Source organism: Cherax quadricarinatus, chromosome 60 (genome assembly GCF_038502225.1).
Source record: "Cherax quadricarinatus isolate ZL_2023a chromosome 60, ASM3850222v1, whole genome shotgun sequence".
NCBI classification, from domain to species: domain Eukaryota; kingdom Metazoa; phylum Arthropoda; class Malacostraca; order Decapoda; family Parastacidae; genus Cherax; species Cherax quadricarinatus.
In genome coordinates, this window is record NC_091351.1 from 21,941,443 (window position 1) to 21,967,239 (window position 25,797).

At 49.8% G+C, this 25,797-nt stretch overlaps 1 protein-coding gene across 4 annotated transcripts in view; it reads right to left on the minus strand.

The window, feature by feature from the left end:
- The window catches only part of LOC128694511 (glyoxylate/hydroxypyruvate reductase A-like), a 451,562-nt gene that overhangs the window by 18,917 nt on the left and 406,848 nt on the right, over positions 1 to 25,797 (minus strand). For all 4 annotated transcript variants that reach the window (XM_070098029.1, XM_070098027.1, XM_070098028.1 and 1 more), the window contains one exon: positions 17,048 to 17,204. In XM_070098029.1, the coding sequence (XP_069954130.1) occupies positions 17,048 to 17,204 (157 nt within the window). The remainder of the gene's footprint in view (positions 1 to 17,047; positions 17,205 to 25,797) is intronic.

Consider the following 25,797-nt stretch of genomic DNA (forward strand, 5'->3'; position numbering starts at 1 on the left):
ACGACTGTGAGGGCCCATCATGACTGTGAGGGCCCATCATGACTGTGAGGTCCCAGCATTACTGTGAGGACCCATCATGACTGTGAGGGCCCATCATGACTGTGAGGTCCCATCATGACTGTGAGGACACATCATGACTGTGAGGGCCCATCATGACTGTGAGGTCCCATCATGACTGTGAGGACCTATCATGACTGTGAGGGTCCATCATGACTGTGAGGTTCCATCATGACTGTGAGGTCCCATCACGACTGTGAGGGCCCATCATGACTGTGAGGGCCCATGATGACTGTGAGGTCCCATCATGACTGTGAGGACCAATCATGAGTGTGAGGGCCCATCATGACTGTGAGGGCCCATCATGACTGTGAGGGTCCATCATGATTGTGAGGTCCCATCATGACTGTGAGGGCCCATCATGACCGTGAGGGCCCATCATGACTGTGAGGTCCTATCATGACTGTGAGGTCCCATCATTATTGTGAGGTCCCATCATGACTGTGAGGTCCCATCATGACTGTGAGGTCCGATCATGACTGTGAGGACCCATCATGACTGTGAGGACCCATCATGACTGTGAGGACCCATCATGACTGCGAGGGCCCATCATGACTGTGAGGTCCCATCATGACTGTGAGGTCCCATCATGACTGTGAGGACACATCATGACTGTGAGGGCCCATCATGACTGTGAGGTTCCATCATGACTGTGAGGACCTATCATGACTGTGAGGGCCCATCATGACTGTGAGGTTCCATCATGACTGTGAGGCCCCATCATGACTGTGAGATCCCATCATGACTGTGAGGGCCCATCATGACTGTGAGGTCTCATCATGACTGTGAGGACCCATCATGACTGTGAGGCCCATCATGACTGTGAGGGCCCATCATGACTGTGAGGTCCCATCATGACTGTGAGGTCCCATCATGACTGTGAGGGCCCATCATGACTGTGAGGTCCCATCATGACTGTGAGGACCTATCATGACTGTGAGGGCCCATCATGACTGTGAGGTCCCATCATGACAGTGAGATCCCATCACGACTGTGAGGGCCCATCATGACTGTGAGGGCCCATCATGACTGTGAGGTCCCATCATGACTGTGAGGACCCATCATGACTGTGAGGGCCCATCATGACTGTGAGGTCCCATCATGACTGTGAGGACACATCATGACTGTGAGGGCCCATCATGACTGTGAGGTCCCATCATGACTGTGAGGACCAATCATGACTGTGAGGGTCCATCACGACTGTGAGGTTCCATCATGACTGTGAGGTCCCATCACGACTGTGAGGGCCCATCATGACTGTGAGGGCCCATCATGACTGTGAGGTCCCATCATGACTGTGAGGACCCATCATGACTGTGAGGGCCAATCATGACTGTGAGGTCCCATCATGACTGTGAGGACACATCATGACTGTGAGGGCCCATCATGACTGTGAGGTCCCATCATGACTGTGAGGACACATCATGACTGTGAGGGCCCATCATGACTGTGAGGTCCCATCATGACTGTGAGGACCTATCATGACTGTGAGGGCCCATCATGACTGTGAGGTTCCATCATGACTGTGAGGTCCCATCATGACTGTGAGGGCCCATCATGACTGTGAGGTCCCATCATGACTGTGAGGTCCAATCATGACTGTGAGGTCCCATCATGACTGTGAGGACCCATCATGACTGTGAGGGCCCATCATGACTGTGAGGTCACATCATGACTGTGAGGGCCCATCATGACTGTGAGGGCCCATCATGACTGTGAGGGCATATCATGACTGTGAGGTCCCATCATGACTGTGAGGGTCCATCATGATTGTGAAGTCCCATCATGACTGTGAGGGCCCATCATGACCGTGAGGGCCCATCATGACTGTGAGGTCCCATCATGACTGTGAGGTCCCATCATGATTGTGAGGTCCCATCATGACTGTGAGGTGCTCTCATGACTGTGAGGTCCCATCATGACTGTGAGGACCCATCATGACTGTGAGGACCCATCATGACTGTGAGGACCCATCATGACTGTGAGGGCCCATCATGACTGTGAGGTCCCATCATGACTGTGAGGTCCCATCATGACTGTGAGGACACATCATGACTGTGAGGGCCCATCATGACTGTGAGGTCCCATCATGACTGTGAGGACCTATCATGACTGTGAGGGCCCATCATGACTGTGAGGTTCCATCATGACTGTGAGGCCCCATCATGACTGTGAGGGCCCATCATGACTGTGAGGGCCCATCATGACTGTGAGGGCCCATCATGACTGTGAGGTCCCATCATGACTGTGAGGTCCCATCATGACTGTGAGGGGCCATCATGACTGTGAGGTCCCATCATGACTGTGAGGACCTATCATGACTGTGAGGGCCCATCATGACTGTGAGGTCCCATCATGACTGTGAGCTCCTATCACGACTGTGAGGGCCCATCATGACTGTGAGGGCCCATCATGACTGTGAGGTCCCATCATGACTGTGAGGACCCATCATGACTGTGAGGGCCCATCATGACTGTGAGGTCCCATCATGACTGTGAGGACACATCATGACTGTGAGGGCCCATCATGACTGTGAGATCCCATCATGACTGTGAGGACCTATCATGACTGAGAGGGTCCATCATGACTGTGAGGTTCCATCATGACTGTGAGGTCCCATCACGACTTTGAGGGCCCATCATGACTGTGAGGGCCCATCATGACTGTGAGGTCCCATCATGACTGTGAGGACCCATCATGACTGTGAGGGCCTATCATGACTGTGAGGTCCCATCATGACTGTGACGACACATCATGACTGTGAGGGCCCATCATGACTGTGAGGTCCCATCATGACTGTGAGGACCTATCATGACTGTGAGGGCCCATCATGACTGTGAGGTTCCATCATGACTGTGAGGTCCCATCATGACTGTGAGGTCCCATCATGACTGTGAGGGCCCATCATGACTGTGAGGTCCCATCATGACTATGAGGACCTATCATGACTGTGAGGGCCCATCATGACTCTGAGGTTCCATCATGACTGTGAGGTCCCATCACGACTGTGAGGGCCCATCATGACTGTGAGGGCCCATCATGACTGTGAGGTCCAATCATTACTGTGAGGACCCATCATGACTGTGAGGGCCCATCATGACTGTGAGGTCCCATCATGACTGTGAGGACACATCATGACTGTGAGGGCCCATCATGACTGTGAGGTCCCATCATGACTGTGAGGACCTATCATGACTGTGAGGGTCCATCATGACTGTGAGGTTCCATCATGACTGTGAGGTCCCATCACGACTGTGAGGGCCCATCATGACTGTGAGGGCCCATCATGACTGTGAGGTACCATCATGACTGTGAGGACCCATCATGACTGTGAGGGCCCATCATGACTGTGAGGGCCCATCATGACTTTGAGGGTCCATCATGATTGTGAGGTCCCATCATGACTGTGGGCCCATCATGACCGTGAGGGCCCATCATGACTGTGAGGTCTCATCATGACTGTGAGGTTCCATCATGATTGTGAGGTTCCATCATGACTGTGAGGTCCCATCATGACTGTGAGGTCCCATCATGACTGTGAGGACCCATCATGACTGTGAGGACCCATCATGACTGTGAGGACCCATCATGACTGTGATGGCCCATCATGACTGTGAGGTCCCATCATGACTGTGAGGTCCCATCATGACTGTGAGGACACATCATGACTGTGAGGGCCCATCATGACTGTGAGGTCCCATCATGACTGTGAGGACCTATCATGACTGTGAGGGCCCATCATGATTGTGAGGTTCCATCATGACTGTGAGGCCTCATCATGACTGTGAGGGCCCATCATGACTGTGAGGGCCCATCATGACTGTGAGGTCCCATCATGACTGTGAGGACCCATCATGACTGTGAGGCCCATCATGACTGTGAGGGCCCATCATGACTGTGAGGTCCCATCATGACTGTGAGGTCCCATCATGACTGTGAGTGCCCATCATGACTGTGAGGTGCCATCATGACTGTGAGGACCTATCATGACTGTGAGGGCCCATCATGACTGTGAGGTCCCATCATGACTGTGAGGTCCCATCACGACTGTGAGGGCCCATCATGACTGTGAGGGCCCATCATGACTGTGAGGTCCCATCATGACTGTGAGGACCCATCATGACTGTGAGGGCCCATCATGACTGTGAGGTCCCATCATGACTGTGAGGACACATCATGACTGTGAGGGCCCATCATGACTGTGAGGTCCCATCATGATTGTGAGGACCTATCATGACTGTGAGGGTCCATCATGACTGTGAGGTTCCATCATGACTGTGAGGTCCCATCACGACTGTGAGGGCCCATCATGACTGTGAGGGCCCATCATGACTGTGAGGTCCCATCATGACTGTGAGGACCCATCATGACTGTGAGGGCCCATCATGACTGTGAGGTCCCATCATGACTGTGAGGACACATCATGACTGTGAGGGCCCATCATGACTGTGAGGTCCCATCATGACTGTGAGGACCTATCATGACTGTGAGGGCCCATCATGACTGTGAGGTCCCATCATGACTGTGAGGTCCCATCATGACTGTGAGGGCCCATCATGACTGTGAGGTCCCATCATGACTGTGAGTACCTTTCATGACTGTGAGGGCCCTTCATGACTGTGAGGTCCCATCATGACTGTGAGGTCCCATCACGACTGTGAGGGCCCATCATGACTGTGAGGGCCCATCATGACTGTGAGGTCCCATCATTACTGTGAGGACCCATCATGACTGTGAGGGCCCATCATGACTGTGAGGTCCCATCATGACTGTGAGGACACATCATGACTGTGAGGGCCCATCATGACTGTGAGGTCCCATCATGACTGTGAGGACTTATCATGACTGTGAGGGTCCATCATGACTGTGAGGTTCCATCATGACTGTGAGGTCCCATCACGACTGTGAGGGCCCATCATGACTGTGAGGGCCCATCATGACTGTGAGGTCCCATCATGACTGTGGGGACCCATCATGACTGTGAGGGCCCATCATGACTGTGAGGTCCCATCATGACTGTGAGGACACATCATGACTGTGAGGGCCCATCATGACTGTGAGGTCCCATCATGACTTTGAGGACCTATCATGACTGTGAGGGCCCATCATGACTGTGAGGTTCCATCATGACTGTGAGGTCCCATCATGACTGTGAGGGCCCATCATGACTGTGAGGGCCCATCATGACTGTGAGGTCCCATCATGACTGTGAGGACCCATCATGACTGTGAGGGCCCATCATGACTTTGAGGGCCCATCATGACTGTGAGGACCTATCATGACTGTGAGGTCCCATCATGACTGTGAGGACCCATCATGACTGTGAGGGCCCATCATGACTGTGAGGTCCCATCATGACTGTGAGGACCTATCATGACTGTGAGGTCCCATCATGACTGTGAGGACCTATCATGACTGTGAGGTCCCATCATGACTGTGAGGACCCATCATGACTGTGAGGTCCCATCATGACTGTGAGGACCCATCATGACTGTGAGGGCCCATCATGACTGTGAGGGCATATCATGACTGTGAGGTCCCATCATGACTGTGAGGACCCATCATGACTGTGAGGGCCCATCATGACTGTGAGGGCATATCATGACTGTGAGGTCCCATCATGACTGTGAGGTCCCATCATGACTGTGAGGGCCCATCATGACTGTGAGGTCCCATCATGACTGTGAGGACCTATCATGACTGTGAGGGCCCATCATGACTGTGAGGTCCCATCATGACTGTGAGCTCCCATCACGACTGTGAGGGCCCATCATGACTGTGAGGGCCCATCATGACTGTGAGGTCCCATCATGACTGTGAGGACCCATCATGACTGTGAGGGCCCATCATGACTGTGAGGTCCCATCATGACTGTGAGGACACATCATGACTGTGAGGGCCCATCATGACTGTGTGGTCCCATCATGACTGTGAGGACCTATCATGACTGTGAGGGTCCATCATGACTGAGGTTCCATCATGACTGTGAGGTCCCATCATGACTGTGAGGGCCCATCATGACTGTGAGGGCCCATCATGACTGTGAGGTCCCATCATGACTGTGAGGACCCATCATGACTGTGAGGGCCTATCATGACTGTGAGGTCCCATCATGACTGTGACGACACATCATGACTGTGAGGGCACATCATGACTGTGAGGTCCCATCATGACTGTGAGGACCTATCATGACTGTGAGGACCCATCATGACTGTGAGGTTCCATCATGACTGTGAGGTCCCATCATGACTGTGAGGTCCCATCATGACTGTGAGGGCCCATCATGACTGTGAGGTCCCATCATGACTGTGAGGACCTATCGTGACTGTGAGGGCCCATCATGACTGTGAGGTCCCATCATGACTGTGAGGTCCCATCACGACTGTGAGGGCCCATCATGACTGTGAGGGCCCATCATGACTGTGAGGTCCCAGCATTACTGTGAGGACCCATCATGACTGTGAGGGCCCATCATGACTGTGAGGTCCCATCATGACTGTGAGGACACATCATGACTGTGAGGGCCCATCATGACTGTGAGGTCCCATCATGACTGTGAGGACCTATCATGACTGTGAGGGTCCATCATGACTGTGAGGTTCCATCATGACTGTGAGGTCCCATCACGACTGTGAGGGCCCATCATGACTGTGAGGGCCCATGATGACTGTGAGGTCCCATCATGACTGTGAGGACCAATCATGACTGTGAGGGCCCATCATGACTGTGAGGGCCCATCATGACTGTGAGGGTCCATCATGATTGTGAGGTCCCATCATGACTGTGAGGGCCCATCATGACCGTGAGGGCCCATCATGACTGTGAGGTCCCATCATGACTGTGAGGTCCCATCATTATTGTGAGGTCCCATCATGACTGTGAGGTCCCATCATGACTGTGAGGTCCCATCATGACTGTGAGGACCCATCATGACTGTGAGGACCCATCATGACTGTGAGGACCCATCATGACTGCGAGGGCCCATCATGACTGTGAGGTCCCATCATGACTGTGAGGTCCCATCATGACTGTGAGGACACATCATGACTGTGAGGGCCCATCATGACTGTGAGGTTCCATCATGACTGTGAGGACCTATCATGACTGTGAGGGCCCATCATGACTGTGAGGTTCCATCATGACTGTGAGGCCCCATCATGACTGTGAGATCCCATCATGACTGTGAGGGCCCATCATGACTGTGAGGTCTCATCATGACTGTGAGGACCCATCATGACTGTGAGGCCCATCATGACTGTGAGGGCCCATCATGACTGTGAGGTCCCATCATGACTGTGAGGTCCCATCATGACTGTGAGGGCCCATCATGACTGTGAGGTCCCATCATGACTGTGAGGACCTATCATGACTGTGAGGGCCCATCATGACTGTGAGGTCCCATCATGACAGTGAGATCCCATCACGACTGTGAGGGCCCATCATGACTGTGAGGGCCCATCATGACTGTGAGGTCCCATCATGACTGTGAGGACCCATCATGACTGTGAGGGCCCATCATGACTGTGAGGTCCCATCATGACTGTGAGGACACATCATGACTGTGAGGGCCCATCATGACTGTGAGGTCCCATCATGACTGTGAGGACCAATCATGACTGTGAGGGTCCATCACGACTGTGAGGTTCCATCATGACTGTGAGGTCCCATCACGACTGTGAGGGCCCATCATGACTGTGAGGGCCCATCATGACTGTGAGGTCCCATCATGACTGTGAGGACCCATCATGACTGTGAGGGCCAATCATGACTGTGAGGTCCCATCATGACTGTGAGGACACATCATGACTGTGAGGGCCCATCATGACTGTGAGGTCCCATCATGACTGTGAGGACACATCATGACTGTGAGGGCCCATCATGACTGTGAGGTCCCATCATGACTGTGAGGACCTATCATGACTGTGAGGGCCCATCATGACTGTGAGGTTCCATCATGACTGTGAGGTCCCATCATGACTGTGAGGGCCCATCATGACTGTGAGGTCCCATCATGACTGTGAGGTCCAATCATGACTGTGAGGTCCCATCATGACTGTGAGGACCCATCATGACTGTGAGGGCCCATCATGACTGTGAGGTCACATCATGACTGTGAGGGCCCATCATGACTGTGAGGGCCCATCATGACTGTGAGGGCATATCATGACTGTGAGGTCCCATCATGACTGTGAGGGTCCATCATGATTGTGAAGTCCCATCATGACTGTGAGGGCCCATCATGACCGTGAGGGCCCATCATGACTGTGAGGTCCCATCATGACTGTGAGGTCCCATCATGATTGTGAGGTCCCATCATGACTGTGAGGTGCTCTCATGACTGTGAGGTCCCATCATGACTGTGAGGACCCATCATGACTGTGAGGACCCATCATGACTGTGAGGACCCATCATGACTGTGAGGGCCCATCATGACTGTGAGGTCCCATCATGACTGTGAGGTCCCATCATGACTGTGAGGACACATCATGACTGTGAGGGCCCATCATGACTGTGAGGTCCCATCATGACTGTGAGGACCTATCATGACTGTGAGGGCCCATCATGACTGTGAGGTTCCATCATGACTGTGAGGCCCCATCATGACTGTGAGGGCCCATCATGACTGTGAGGGCCCATCATGACTGTGAGGGCCCATCATGACTGTGAGGTCCCATCATGACTGTGAGGTCCCATCATGACTGTGAGGGGCCATCATGACTGTGAGGTCCCATCATGACTGTGAGGACCTATCATGACTGTGAGGGCCCATCATGACTGTGAGGTCCCATCATGACTGTGAGCTCCTATCACGACTGTGAGGGCCCATCATGACTGTGAGGGCCCATCATGACTGTGAGGTCCCATCATGACTGTGAGGACCCATCATGACTGTGAGGGCCCATCATGACTGTGAGGTCCCATCATGACTGTGAGGACACATCATGACTGTGAGGGCCCATCATGACTGTGAGATCCCATCATGACTGTGAGGACCTATCATGACTGAGAGGGTCCATCATGACTGTGAGGTTCCATCATGACTGTGAGGTCCCATCACGACTTTGAGGGCCCATCATGACTGTGAGGGCCCATCATGACTGTGAGGTCCCATCATGACTGTGAGGACCCATCATGACTGTGAGGGCCTATCATGACTGTGAGGTCCCATCATGACTGTGACGACACATCATGACTGTGAGGGCCCATCATGACTGTGAGGTCCCATCATGACTGTGAGGACCTATCATGACTGTGAGGGCCCATCATGACTGTGAGGTTCCATCGTGACTGTGAGGTCCCATCATGACTGTGAGGTCCCATCATGACTGTGAGGGCCCATCATGACTGTGAGGTCCCATCATGACTATGAGGACCTATCATGACTGTGAGGGCCCATCATGACTCTGAGGTTCCATCATGACTGTGAGGTCCCATCACGACTGTGAGGGCCCATCATGACTGTGAGGGCCCATCATGACTGTGAGGTCCCATCATTACTGTGAGGACCCATCATGACTGTGAGGGCCCATCATGACTGTGAGGTCCCATCATGACTGTGAGGACACATCATGACTGTGAGGGCCCATCATGACTGTGAGGTCCCATCATGACTGTGAGGACCTATCATGACTGTGAGGGTCCATCATGACTGTGAGGTTCCATCATGACTGTGAGGTCCCATCACGACTGTGAGGGCCCATCATGACTGTGAGGGCCCATCATGACTGTGAGGTACCATCATGACTGTGAGGACCCATCATGACTGTGAGGGCCCATCATGACTGTGAGGGCCCATCATGACTTTGAGGGTCCATCATGATTGTGAGGTCCCATCATGACTGTGGGCCCATCATGACCGTGAGGGCCCATCATGACTGTGAGGTCTCATCATGACTGTGAGGTTCCATCATGATTGTGAGGTTCCATCATGACTGTGAGGTCCCATCATGACTGTGAGGTCCCATCATGACTGTGAGGACCCATCATGACTGTGAGGACCCATCATGACTGTGAGGACCCATCATGACTGTGATGGCCCATCATGACTGTGAGGTCCCATCATGACTGTGAGGTCCCATCATGACTGTGAGGACACATCATGACTGTGAGGGCCCATCATGACTGTGAGGTCCCATCATGACTGTGAGGACCTATCATGACTGTGAGGGCCCATCATGATTGTGAGGTTCCATCATGACTGTGAGGCCTCATCATGACTGTGAGCCCCCATCATGACTGTGAGGGCCCATCATGACTGTGAGGTCCCATCATGACTGTGAGGACCCATCATGACTGTGAGGCCCATCATGACTGTGAGGGCCCATCATGACTGTGAGGTCCCATCATGACTGTGAGGTCCCATCATGACTGTGAGTGCCCATCATGACTGTGAGGTGCCATCATGACTGTGAGGACCTATCATGACTGTGAGGGCCCATCATGACTGTGAGGTCCCATCATGACTGTGAGGTCCCATCACGACTGTGAGGGCCCATCATGACTGTGAGGGCCCATCATGACTGTGAGGTCCCATCATGACTGTGAGGACCCATCATGACTGTGAGGGCCCATCATGACTGTGAGGTCCCATCATGACTGTGAGGACACATCATGACTGTGAGGGCCCATCATGACTGTGAGGTCCCATCATGATTGTGAGGACCTATCATGACTGTGAGGGTCCATCATGACTGTGAGGTTCCATCATGACTGTGAGGTCCCATCACGACTGTGAGGGCCCATCATGACTGTGAGGGCCCATCATGACTGTGAGGTCCCATCATGACTGTGAGGACCCATCATGACTGTGAGGGCCCATCATGACTGTGAGGTCCCATCATGACTGTGAGGACACATCATGACTGTGAGGGCCCATCATGACTGTGAGGTCCCATCATGACTGTGAGGACCTATCATGACTGTGAGGGCCCATCATGACTGTGAGGTCCCATCATGACTGTGAGGTCCCATCATGACTGTGAGGGCCCATCATGACTGTGAGGTCCCATCATGACTGTGAGTACCTTTCATGACTGTGAGGGCCCTTCATGACTGTGAGGTCCCATCATGACTGTGAGGTCCCATCACGACTGTGAGGGCCCATCATGACTGTGAGGGCCCATCATGACTGTGAGGTCCCATCATTACTGTGAGGACCCATCATGACTGTGAGGGCCCATCATGACTGTGAGGTCCCATCATGACTGTGAGGACACATCATGACTGTGAGGGCCCATCATGACTGTGAGGTCCCATCATGACTGTGAGGACTTATCATGACTGTGAGGGTCCATCATGACTGTGAGGTTCCATCATGACTGTGAGGTCCCATCACGACTGTGAGGGCCCATCATGACTGTGAGGGCCCATCATGACTGTGAGGTCCCATCATGACTGTGGGGACCCATCATGACTGTGAGGGCCCATCATGACTGTGAGGTCCCATCATGACTGTGAGGACACATCATGACTGTGAGGGCCCATCATGACTGTGAGGTCCCATCATGACTTTGAGGACCTATCATGACTGTGAGGGCCCATCATGACTGTGAGGTTCCATCATGACTGTGAGGTCCCATCATGACTGTGAGGGCCCATCATGACTGTGAGGGCCCATCATGACTGTGAGGTCCCATCATGACTGTGAGGACCCATCATGACTGTGAGGGCCCATCATGACTTTGAGGGCCCATCATGACTGTGAGGACCTATCATGACTGTGAGGTCCCATCATGACTGTGAGGACCCATCATGACTGTGAGGGCCCATCATGACTGTGAGGTCCCATCATGACTGTGAGGACCTATCATGACTGTGAGGTCCCATCATGACTGTGAGGACCTATCATGACTGTGAGGTCCCATCATGACTGTGAGGACCCATCATGACTGTGAGGGCCCATCATGACTGTGAGGTCCCATCATGACTGTGAGGCCCTATCATGACTGTGAGGTCCCATCATGACTGTGAGGACCTATCATGACTGTGAGGACCCTGAATCTGCACTCTCTATGAGGGCGTAGAATTAGGGGGGATATGATTGAGGTTCATAAATAGAAAACGGGAATATATAAAGAGAACGTAAATAATGTGGAGTTCTGGTTCAGTCACGATAATTACATAGTAGTATTTAATACGAGCGCCATTATTTTCACTTTAAACTGTCAAAGATTGTTTCTTAGTGGAAGATATGAATTATTTTTAAGCTGAGTATATCCTAATTTACCATTTTTAAGAAATTGAGGTTTTATTTTAGATGTAAATTCTTGACTGCCACTTCTGACTCTCCTCAAACCTTCAGTGTTAATATTAACTGCTCGATTGGTAGCGGACTCAGCTCAGACACTTAATTCTCTGGGTCGATTCCCGGTACGGATGGAAACATTAGGACCTTTCCTTAAGATACCTGCTGCCCATGTTCACCTAGCAATGTTTATCAGTACTATTTTTTCCTGGATAGAGGCATGGTTGACAAATAGGCAGCAGAGAGTTTGCATAAATGGGGAGAAATCAGAGTGGGGAAGTGTCACGAGCGGTGTTCCACAGGGGTCAGTGTTGGGCCCCCTGCTGTTCACAATCTACATAAACGACATAGATGAGGGCATAAAGAGCGACATCGGCAAGTTTGCCGATGACACCAAAATAGGCCGTCGAATTCATTCTGACGAGGACATTCGAGCACTCCAGGAAGATTTGAATAGACTGATGCAGTGGTCGGAGAAGTGGCAGATGCAGTTTAATATAGACAAATGCAAAGTTCTAAATGTTGGACAGGACAATAATCATGCCACATATAAACTAAATAATGTAGATCTTAATATTACGGATTGCGAAAAAGATTTAGGAGTTCTGGTTAGCAGTAATCTGAAACCAAGACAACAGTGCATAAGTGTTCGCAATAAAGCTAATAGAATCCTTGGCTTCATATCAAGAAGCATAAATAATAGGAGTCCTCAGGTTGTTCTTCAACTCTATACATCCTTGGTTAGGCCTCATTTAGATTATGCTGCACAGTTTTGGTCACCTTATTACAGAATGGATATAAATTCTCTGGAAAATGTACAAAGGAGGATGACAAAGTTGATCCCATGTATCAGAAACCTTCCCTATGAGGATAGACTAAGGGCCCTGAATCTGCACTCTCTAGAAAGACGTAGAATTAGGGGGGATATGATTGAGGTGTATAAATGGAAGACAGGAATAAATAAAGGGGATGTAAATAGTGTGCTGAAAATATCTAGCCTAGACAGGACTCGCAGCAATGGTTTTAAGTTGGAAAAATTTAGATTCAGGAAGGATATAGGAAAGTACTGGTTTGGTAATAGAGTTGTGGATGAGTGGAACAAACTCCCAAGTACCGTTATAGAGGCCAGAACGTTGTGTAGCTTTAAAAATAGGTTGGATAAATACATGAGTGGATGTGGGTGGGTGTGAGTTAGACCTGATAGCTTGTGCTACCAGGTCGGTTGCCGTGTTCCTCCCTTAAGTCAATGTGACCTGACCTGACTAGGTTGGGTGCATTGGCTTAAGCCGGTAGGAGACTTGGACCTGCCTCGCATGGGCCAGTAGGCCTTCTGCAGTGTTCCTTCGTTCTTATGTTCTTATGTTCTTATGTACTTGGGTATTAGTAGACTTTTGTGGGTCGCATCCTGGGGACAATTGTTTTTTTTTTTTTTATTGGCCGGTATTCTCCCGACCCGGGTATTTTCCAAGTAGTGGTGACCCGGCCTTGGCTCCCTATCTGGGGAGTGTCTCGAGACTTAAGTCTCCTATGCGAGTTCCCACCAAGGCAGGATGGCCAGAAAAAGAAAACATTTCATTATCATTCACTCCATCACTTTCTTGCCAGAGACATGCTTACACTACAGTTATAAAACTGCAACATTAATACCCTTCCATCAGAGTGCAGGCACTGTACTTCCCATCCCCAGGAATCAAGTCCGGCCTGCCAGTTTCCCTGAATCCCTTCATAAATGATACCTTCCTTGCACTAACAGCACGTCAAGTCCTATAAACCATTTGTCTCCGTTTGCTCCTGTCTAACACTCTCACACACGCTTGCTGGAAGTCCAAGCCCCTCATACAAACAACCTCCTTTACCCCCTCTCTCCGACCTTTCCTAGGCCGACCCCTACCCCGCCTTCCCTCCACTACAGATTTGTATACTCTCGAAGTCATTCTATTTCGTTCCATTCTCTCTACATGCCCAAACCATCTCAAAAACTCCTCCTCAGCCCTCTGGACAATAGTTTTGATAATCCCACACCTCCTCCTAATCTCCAAACTAGGGATTTTCTGCATTATATTCACACCACACATTGCCCTCAGACATGACATCTCCACTGCCTCCAGCCTTCTCCTCGCTGCAACATTCATCACCCATGCTTCTCACCCATATAAGAGTATTGGTATAACTATACACTCATACATTCCCCTCTTTGCTTTCATGGACAATGTTCTTTGTCTCCACAGACTCCTCAGTGCACCACTCACCTTTTCCCCCCTCATCAATTCTATGATTCACCTCATCCTTAATAGGCCCATCTCCTGACACGTCCACTCCTAAATATCTGAATACATTCACCTCCTTCATACTCTCTCTCTTTCCAGTCTAATTACCTGAAGAGAGTTTCGAGGGTCAACGCCCCCGCAGCCTTGACTGAGACCAGGCCTCATGGTGGATCAGGGTCTGATCAACCAGGCTGCTACTGCTGGCCGCTACGAACCACAGCCCGGTTGGTCAGGTACTGACTTTATGTGCCTGTCCAATGCCTTCTTGAAGACAGCCAGGCATCTATTGGTAATCCCCCTTATGTGTGCTGGGAGGCAGTTAAACAGTCTTGGATCCCTGACACTTATTGTGTTGTCTCTCAGTGTACTCGTGGCACCCCTGCTTTTCATCGGGGAAATGTTGCATCTCATGCCGAGTCTTTTGCTTTCATAGGGAATGATTTTCGTGTGCAAGTTTGGTACCAATCCCTCCAGGACCTTCCAGTGTATATTATCATGTATCTTTCTCGCCTGCGTTCCAGGGAATATAGATCAGGGACCTTCAATCGTTCCCAGTAGTTTAAGTGCCTTATCGTACTTATGTGTCCCATATCATAAAAATCTTTGAAAGGGTCCTAAGAAGCAAGATCGCCACTCATCTAGAATCCAATCAATTACACAACCCAGGGCAACATGGGTTTAGAGCAGGTCGCTCCTGTCTGTCTCAACTACTGGATCACTACGACAAGGTCCTAGATGCACTAGAAGACAAAAAGAATGCAGATGTAATATATACAGACTTTGCAAAAGCCTTTGACAAGTGTGACCATGGCGTAACAGCGCATAAAATGCGTGCTAAAGGAATAACAGGAAAAGTTGGTAGATGGATCTATAATTTCCTCACAAACAGAACACAAAGAGTAGTAGTCAACAGAGTAAAGTCCGAGGCAGCTACGGTGAAAAGCTCTGTTCCACAGCGCACAGTACTCGCTCCCATCTTGTTTCTCATCCTCGTATCTGACATAGACAAGGATGTCAGCCACAGCACCATGTCTTCCTTTGCAGATGACACCCGAATCTGCATGACAGTGTCTTCCATTGCAGACACTGCAAAGCTCCAGGTGGATATCAACCAAATCTTTCAGTGGGCTGCAGAAAACAATATGAAGTTCAACGATGAGAAATTTCAATTACTCAGATATGGTAAACACGAGGAAATTAAATCTTCATCAGAGTACAAAACAAATTCTGGCCACAAAATAGAGCGAAACACCAACGTCAAAGACCTGGGAGTGATCATGTCGGAGGATCTCACCTTCAAGGACCATAACATTGTATCAATCGCAGCTGCTAGAAAAATGACAAGATGGATAATGAGAACCTTCAAAACTAGGGAGGCCAAGGCCATGATGACACTCTTCAGGCTACTTGTTATATCTAGGCTGGAATATTGCTGCACTCGAACAGCACCTTTCAAGGCAGGTGAAATTGCTGACCTAGAAAATGTACAGAGAACCTTCACGGCGCGCATAACGGAGATAAAACACCTCAATTATTGGGAGCGCTTGAGGTTCCTGAACCTGTATTCCCTGGAACGCAGGCGAGAGAGATACATGATCATATACACCTGGAAAATCCTAGAGGGACTAGTACCGAACTTGCACACGAAAATCACTCACTACGAAAGCAAAAGACTTGGCAGACGATGCACCATCCCCCCAATGAAAAGCAGGGGTGTCACTAGCACGTTAAGAGACCATACAATAAGTGTCAGGGGCCCGAGACTGTTCAACTGCCTCCCAGCACACATAAGGGGGATTACCAACAGACCCCTGGCAGTCTTCAAGCTGGCACTGGACAAGCACCTAAAGTCAGTTCCTGATCAGCCGGGCTGTGGCTCGTACGTTGGTTTGCGTGCAGCCAGCAGCAACAGCCTGGTTGATCAGGCTCTGATCCACCAGGAGGCCTGGTCACAGACCGGGCCGCGGGGGCGTTGACCCCCGGAACTCTCTCCAGGTAAACTCCTGGTATCTATTTTTTTTCCTCCTCCTCCTCTTTCTTCATCATCATCATCATCATCATCATCATCATCATCATCATCATCATCATCATCATCATCATCATCATCATCATCATCATCATCATCATCATCATCATCATCATCATCATCATGTTATTATTATTATTATTATTATTATTATTATTATTAATATTATTATATTAAACATCTGCTGCTCTCTGCACTATGGTGAGCTCTAAAGTAAAGTGGGCAGGAGTTATGCAGTACGGGGATATCTTCCTCGGATCACTTAGCGGTTTAAATGCATCTAGATGGGACAGCGTTCGGCTCTGTATAGAGCTTTATTAAGTCATGTTGCACGTTCTGTATCATATGTTGCTCTATGTTTAATTGAATTAAATATTTAAATACAGAGTCAAGATGCTTCTTACATTAAATAAATGAAACAGTATAAAAATACAAAGGAAATTAGTATGAAACCTTTGGATGTGTCCACAGAAGACTTTCTGATGATAATGGTTCCTTCTCGACAACGTCTAATATTGCTGCTGATATCCATCCTGAGTCCAGTGCTTTCACAATGTCCGCCTCGCTGATAACATCACCTCGACCAACATTAATCAACACAGCATTCTTCCTGGTGAGAACAAATTAGTTGAGTTACAGATAATAACAAACATTAAATCTATTATTCTCGCTTCGTTATCTAAGCCTCTTAATATCTATTATGCAGAGACTTACCATCAACTCTCATTTATGCCTTTGGATATTATGGTGTATAAATAAATATTTGTTTTTACATTAATGATATTGTGTAATCACATTTTACATAGCACTTGAGGTATGCAGTGACGCAGTGACGCAAGAGCAACGAACTACAGACCAATAGCGCCCAATATCATAAAAGTCTTTGACAGGTTTGTAAGAAGCAAGGTCACCACCCATCTAGATACCCATCAATTACACAACCCAGAGCTGTACAGCTTTAGAACAGGTCGCTCCTGTCTGTCCCAACTGCTGGACCACCACGACAAGGTTCTAGATGCTCTAGAAGACAAACAGAATGCAGATGTAATATACAGAGACTTTGTAAAAGCCTTTGACAAATGTGACCATGGTGTAATAACGCACAAAATGTGTGATAAGAGAATTACAAGAAAAGTTGGTAGATGGATCTATAATTTCCTAACAAACAGAACACAAAGAGTCGTAGTCAACAGAGTAAAGTCTGAGGCGGCTACGGTGAAAAGCTCTGTTCCACAAGGCACAGTACTCGCTCACACCTTGTTCCTCATCCTCATATCTGACATAGATAGGGATATAAGCTCAGCGCTGTGTCTTCTTTCGCAGATGACACCCGAATCTGCATAACAGTGTCCTCCACTGAAGACACTGCAAGACTCCAGGCGGACATCAACCAAATCTTTAAATGGGCTGCAGAAAACGACATGAAGTTCAATGATGAGAAATTTCAACTACTCCAATATAGAAAACGTGAGGAAATTAAAACTATGTCGGAGTATAAAAGAAATTCCAACTACACAGTAGAGCGAAAAGTAATGTCAAAGACCTGGGAGTGATAATGTCAGAGGATCTCACTTTCAAAGACCACATAATTGCATCAATCGCATCTGCTAGAAAAAAGGCAGGTTGGATAATGAGAACCTTCAAAACTAGGGATGCCAAGCCATTGATGAGACTTCAAGTTGCTTTTTCTATCTAGGCTGGAATATTGCTGCACACTAACAGCACCTTTCAAGGCAGGTGAAATTGCTGACCTAGAAAATGTAGAGAACCTTCACAGCACACATAACTGTCGTTTCTTGTGATCTCTCCTCCTTCCTTCCTTCCTTAGCCTGATTACCTGGTCCTTGACTGTGTGCGTGTGTGTGTGTACTCACCTATTTGTACTCACCTATTTGTGGTTGCAGGGGTCGAGTCTTAGCTCCTGGCCCCGCCTCTTCACCGGTTGCTACTGGGCCCTCTCTCTCCCCGCTCCATGAGCTTTATCAAACCTCGTCTTAAAACTGTGTATGGTTCCTGCCTCCACTACGTCATTTTCTAGGCTATTCCACTGTCTTACAACTCTATGACTGAAGAAATACTTCCTAATATCTCTCTGACTCATTTGTGTCTTCAACTTCCAATTGTGGCCTCTTGTTTCTGTGTCCCCTCCCTGGAACATCCTGTCTTTGTCCACCTTGTCTATTCCACGCAGTATTTTATATGTCGTTATCATGTCTCCCCTGACCCTCCTGTCCTCCAGTGTCGTCAGGCCGATTTCCCTTAATCTTTCTTCATAGGACATTCCCCTTAGCTCTGGAACTAACCTTGTCGCAAACCTTTGTACTTTCTCTAGTTTCTTGACGTGCTTTATCAAGTGTGGGTTCCAAACAGGTGCTGCATCCTCCAATATGGGCCTGACATACACGGTGTACAGTGTCTTGAACGATTCCTTACTAAGGTATCGGAATGCTGTTCTCAGGTTTGCCAGGCGCCCATATGCTGCAGCAATTATCTGATTGATGTGTGCTTCCGGAGACATGCTCGGTGTTATACTCACCCCAAGATCTTTCTCCTTGAGTGAGGTTTGCAGTCTTTGTCCACCTAGCCTATACTCTGTCTGTGGTCTTCTGTGCCCTTCCCCTATCTTCATGACTTTGCATTTGGCAGGATTAAATTCGAGAAGCCATTTGCTGGACCAGGTGTCCAGTCTGTCCAGGTCTCCTTGAAGTCCTGCCTGGTCCTCATCAGATTTAATTCTCCTCATTAACTTCACATCATCTGCAAACAGGGACACTTCTGAGTCTAACCCTTCCATCATGTCGTTCACATATACCAAAAATAGCACTGGTCCTAGGACCGACCCCTGAGGGACCCCGCTCGTCACAGGTGCCCACTGTGATACATCATTACGTACCATGACTCGTTGTTGCCTCCCTGTCAGGTATTCTCTGATCCATTGCAGTGCCCTTCCTGTTATATGCGCCTGATGCTCTAGCTTCTGCACTAATCTCTTGTGAGGAACTGTGTCAAAGGCCTTCTTGCAGTCCAAGAAGATGCAATCAACCCACCCCTCTCTCTCGTGTCTTATTTCTGTTATTTTATCATAAAACTCCAGAAGGTTTGTGACACAGGATTTGCCTTCCATGAATCCGTGCTGGTTGGCATTTATACTCCTGTTCCGTTCCAGGTGCTCCACCACTCTCCTCCTGATAATCTTCTCCATAACTTTGCATACTATACACCTCAATGACACAGGTCTATTGTTTAGCGCCTCTTTTCTGTCTTTTTTTTTAAAAATGGGAACTACATTTGCCATCTTCCATACCTCAGGTAGTTGCCCAGTTTCCAGGGACGTGTTGAAGATTGTGGTACCTGGAGTTTACCTGGAGAGAGTTCCGGGGGTCAACGTCCCCGCGGCCCGGTCTGTGACCAGGCCTCCTGGTGGATCAGAGCCTGATCAACCAGGCTGTTACTGCTGGCTGCACGCAAACCAACGTACGAGCCACAGCCCGGCTGATCAGGAACCGACTTTAGGTGCTTGTCCAGTGCCAGCTTGAAGACTGCCAGGGGTCTGTTGGTAATCCCCCTTATGTGTGCTGGGAGGCAGTTGAACAGTCTCGGGCCCCTGACACTTATTGTATGGTCTCTTAACGTGCTAGTGACACCCCTGCTTTTCACTGGGGGGATGGTGCATCGTCTGCCAAGTCTTTTGCTTTCGTAGTGAGTGATTTTCGTGTGCAAGTTCGGTACTAGTCCCTCTAGGATTTTCCAGGTGTATATAATCATGTATCTCTTCCGCCTGCGTTCCAGGGAATACTGGTTCAGAAACCTCAAGCGCTCCCAGTAATTGAGGTGTTTTATCTCCGTTATGCGCTCCGTGAAGGTTCTCTGTACATTTTCTAGGTCAGCAATTTCACCTGCCTTGAAAGGTGCTTTTAGTGTGCAGCAATATTCCAGCACAACATATCTGCTCCCTCTATAAGGACCCACGGGGAGATGTTGTCCGGTCCCATTGCCTTTGAGGTATCGATGTCCCTTAGCAATTTCTTCACCTCCTCCTCATCTGTATGTATGTCGTCCAACACTTGTTGGTGTATTCCTTGCTGGTGTCCCCATCTGGTCTGTCCCCCCAGAGTCCTTCCTGTCTCTACTGTAAATACTTCCTTAAATCTCGTGTCGAGCTCCTCACATACCTCTTGATCGTTTCTTGTGAGTTCTCCACCTTCTTTCCTCAACCTTATCACCTGGTCCTTGTGTGTGTGTGTGTGTGTGTGTGTGTGTGTGTGTGTGTGTGTGTGTGTGTGTGTGTGTGTGTGTGTGTGTGTGTGTGTGTGTGTGTGTGTGTGTGAGTATGTGTGTGTGTGTGTGACCCACCAATTAATATTTGCACCAATAACTTATTACAGTTGTGACCGGGTGTGGTCGTGTGAATTGCTCATTACTCTATAATTTGTTCATGAATGTAGCCATGAATAAGCGTAAGTAAACTTACTTACATGATTCATTACCTTTGTAAATTGTTCAGCCATCAAAACTTTGGGGTCCAGTCCCTGGACCCGTTATGTACCTCTGTAATCTTTTGACTACCGCCCACAGGATGGGTATGGGGTGCATAATAAACATAATTATCTAAACCTAACCTAACATATAACTGGAGTTAAACACCTCAATTACTGGGAATGCATGATGTTCCTCAACCTGTACTCCCTAGAACGCAGGCGGGAGAGATATATAATTATATATACTCGGAAAATCCTAGAGGGATTACTACCAAACTAGCACACGAAAATCACTCCCTGGCATAGCAAAAGACTAGGCAGACGATGCCACATCCCCCCAATGAAAAGCAGAGGTGCCATTGGCAAGAGAAGAAACAACACGACAAGTGTCAGGGGCCCAAAACTTTTCAACTGCCTCCCAGCATACATAAGGGGGATTTCCAATAGACCTCTAGCTGTCTTTAAGAAGGCACCAGACATGCACCTAAAGTCAGCACTTGACCAGCCTGGCTGTGGTTCGTACGTCGGGTTGAGTGTGTGGAACAGTAGCAGGCTGGTTGATCAGCTTCTGATCCACCATGAGGCCTTGTCACAGGCCGGGCCGCGGGGGCGTTGACCCCTGGAACTGTCTCTCTAGGTATACTCCAGTTATACGTTTAAAGATATATTTTTTCATATATGCCAATATATATATATATATATATATATATATATATATATATATATATATATATATATATATACATATATTCATTGGACCCTCAGTTAACGCCTGCATCAGATAGCGACAAAATCGGATAACGATTCGCTTTGGCGTAAACAAATTGGCTCGGACAGCACCTAAAAACTCAGGAGCTTCGTCCTATTACTATGTCATATTAGCCATAATAATATTATGTCATATTAGATGAACTGTGATAGATAAATAAGCCGTAAAGATGATATTAGCGTAATATTGAAGCATAATAAACTCGCCTTCCTCTCACCTCCTACATGTCTGCTACACTCACAGCATGTCTGCTACACTCCCAGCATGTCTGCTACACTCACAGCATGTCTGCTACACTCCCTGCATGTCTGCTACACTCACAGCATGTCTGCTACACTCCCTGCATGTCTGCTACACTCCCTGCATGTCTGCTACACTCACAGCATGTCTGCTACACTCCCTGCATGTCTGCTACACTCCCTGCATGTCTGCTACACTCACAGCATGTCTGCTACACTCCCTGCATGTCTGCTACACTCCCTGCATGTCTGCTACACTCACAGCATGTCTGCTACACTCCCTGCATGTCTGCTACACTCCCTGCATGTCTGCTACACTCACAGCATGTCTGCTACACTCCCTGCATGTCTGCTACACTCCCTGCATGTCTGCTACACTCACAGCATGTCTGCTACACTCCCTGCATGTCTGCTACACTCCCTGCATGTCTGCTACACTCCCTGCATGTCTGCTACACTCCCTGCATGTCTGCTACACTCCCTGCATGTCTGCTACACTCCCTGCATGTCTGCTACACTCCCTGTATGTCTGCTACACTCCCTGCATGTCTGCTACACTCCCAGCATGTCTGCTACACTCCCAGCATGTCTGCTACACTCACTGCATGTCTGCTACACTCCCTGCATGTCTGCTACACTCCCTGCATGTCTGCTACACTCCCTGCATGTCTGCTACACTCCCTGCATGTCTGCTACACTCCCAGCATGTCTGCTACACTCCCTGCATGTCTGCTACACTCCCTGCATGTCTGCTACACTCCCTGCATGTCTGCTACACTCCCTGCATGTCTGCTACACTCCCTGCATGTCTGCTACACTCCCTGCATGTCTGCTACACTCCCTGCATGTCTGCTACACTCCCAGCATGTCTGCTACACACCCTGCATGTCTGCTACACTCCCTGCATGTCTGCTACACTCCCTGCATGTCTGCTACACTCCCAGCATGTCTGCTACACACCCTGCATGTCTGCTACACTCCCTGCATGTCTGCTACACTCCCTGCATGTCTGCTACACTCCCAGCATGTCTGCTACACACCCTGCATGTCTGCTACACTTCCTGCATGTCTGCTACACTCACAGCATGTCTGCTACACTCCCTGCATGTCTGCTACACTCCCTGCATGTCTGCTACACTCCCTGCATGTCTGCTACACTCCCTGCATGTCTGCTACACTCCCTGCATGTCTGCTACACTCCCAGCATGTCTGCTACACTCCCTGCATGTCTGCTACACTCCCTGCATGTCTGCTACACTCCCTGCATGTCTGCTACACTCCCTGCATGTCTGCTACACACCCAGCATGTCTGCTACACTCCCTGCATGTCTGCTACACTCCCAGCATGTCTGATACACTCACAGCATGTCTGCTACACTCCCTGCATGTCTGCTACACTCCCAGCATGTCTGCTACACTCCCAGCATGTCTGCTACACTCCCTGCATGTCTGCTACACTCCCAGCATGTCTGCTACACTCCCTGCATGTCTGCTACACTCCCTGCATGTCTGCTACACTCCCTGCATGTCTGCTACACTCCCTGCATGTCTGCTACACTCCCTGCATGTCTGCTACACTCCCTGCATGTCTGCTACACTCCCTGCATGTCTGCTATACTCCCAGCATGTCTGCTACACACCCTGCATGTCTGCTACACTCCCTGCATGTCTGCTACACTCCCTGCATGTCTGCTACACTTCCTGCATGTCTGCTACACTCACAGCATGTCTGCTACACTCCCTGCATGTCTGCTACACTCCCTGCATGTCTGCTACACTCCCTGCATGTCTGCTACACTCCCTGCATGTCTGCTACACTCCCTGCATGTCTGCTACTCTCCCAGCATGTCTGCTACACTCCCTGCATGTCTGCTACACTCCCTGCATGTCTGCTACACTCCCTGCATGTCTGCTACACTCCCTGCATGTCTGCTACACTCCCTGCATGTCTGCTACACTCCCTGCATGTCTGCTACACTCCCTGCATGTCTGCTACACTCCCAGCATGTCTGCTACACACCCTGCATGTCTGCTACACTGCCTGCATGTCTGCTACACTCCCTGCATGTCTGCTACACTCCCTGCATGTCTGCTACACTCCCTGCATGTCTGCTACACTCCCTGCATGTCTGCTACACTCCCTGCATGTCTGCTACACTCCCAGCATGTCTGCTACACTCCCTGCATGTCTGCTACACTCCCTGCATGTCTGCTACACTCCCAGCATGTCTGCTACACTCCCTGCATGTCTGCTACACTCCCAACATGCCTGCTACACTCCCTGCATGTCTGCTACACTCCCAGCATGTCCGCTACACTCCCTGCATGTCTGCTACACTCCCTGCATGTCTGCTACACTCCCAGCATGTCCGCTACACTCCCTGCAAGTCTGCTACACTCCAAGCATATCTGCTACACTCCCTGCATGTATGCTACACTCCCAGCATGCCTACTACACTCCCTGCAAGTCTGCTACACTCCCAGCATGTCCGCCACACTCCCTGCAAGTCTGCTACACTCCCAGCATATCTGCTACACTCCCTGCATGTATGCTACACTCCCAGCATGTCTGCTACACTCCCTGCATGTATGCTACACTCCCAGCATGCCTACTACACTCCCAGCATGTCTGCTACACTCCCTGCATATCTGCTACACTCCCTGCATGTCCGATACATTCCCTGCATGTCTGCTACACTCCCAGCATGTCTGCTACACTCCCAGCATGTCTGCTACATTCCCAGCATGTCTGCTACACTCCCTGCATGTCTGCTACACTCCAAGCATGCCTGCTACACTCCCTGCACATCTGCTACACTCCCAACATGCCTGCTACACTTCCAGCACGTCTGCTACACTCCCAACATGCCTGCTACACTCCCTGCATGTCTGCTACACTCCCAGCATGTCTGCTACACTCCCAGCATGTCTGCTACACTCCCAGCATGTCTGCTACACTCCCAGCATGTCTGCTACACTCCCTGCATGTCTGCTACACTCCCAGCATGTCTGCTACACTCCCAGCATGCCTGCTACACTCCCAGCATGCCTGCTACACTCCCAGCATGTCTGCTACACTCCCAGCATGCCTGCTACACTCCCAGCATGTCTGCTACACTCCCAGCATGTCTGCTACACTCCCTGCATGTCTGCTACACTCCCAGCATGCCTGCTACACTCCCAGCATGTCTGCTACACTCCCAGCATGTCTCCTACACTCCTAGCATGTCTGCTACACTCCCTGCATGTCTGCTACACACCCAGCATGTCTGCTACACTCCCTGCATGTCTGCTACACTCCCAGCATGTCTGCTACACTCCCAGCATGTCTGCTACACTCCCAGCATGCCTCCTACACTCCCAGCATGTCTGCTACACTCCCTGCATGTCTGCTACACTCCCAGCATGTCTGCTACACTCCCAGCATGTCTGCTACACTCCCAGCATGTCTGCTACACTCCCAGCATGTCTGCTACACTCCCAGCATGCCTGCTACACTCCCAGCATGTCTGCTACACTCCCAGCATGCCTGCTACACTCCCAGCATGCCTGCTACACTCCCAGCATGCCTGCTACACTCCCAGCATGTCTGCTACACTCCCAGCATGTCTGCTACACTCCCAGCATGTCTGCTACACTCCCAGCATGTCTGCTACACTCCCAGCATGTCTGCTACACTCCCTGCATGTCTGCTACACTCCCTGCATGTCTGCTACA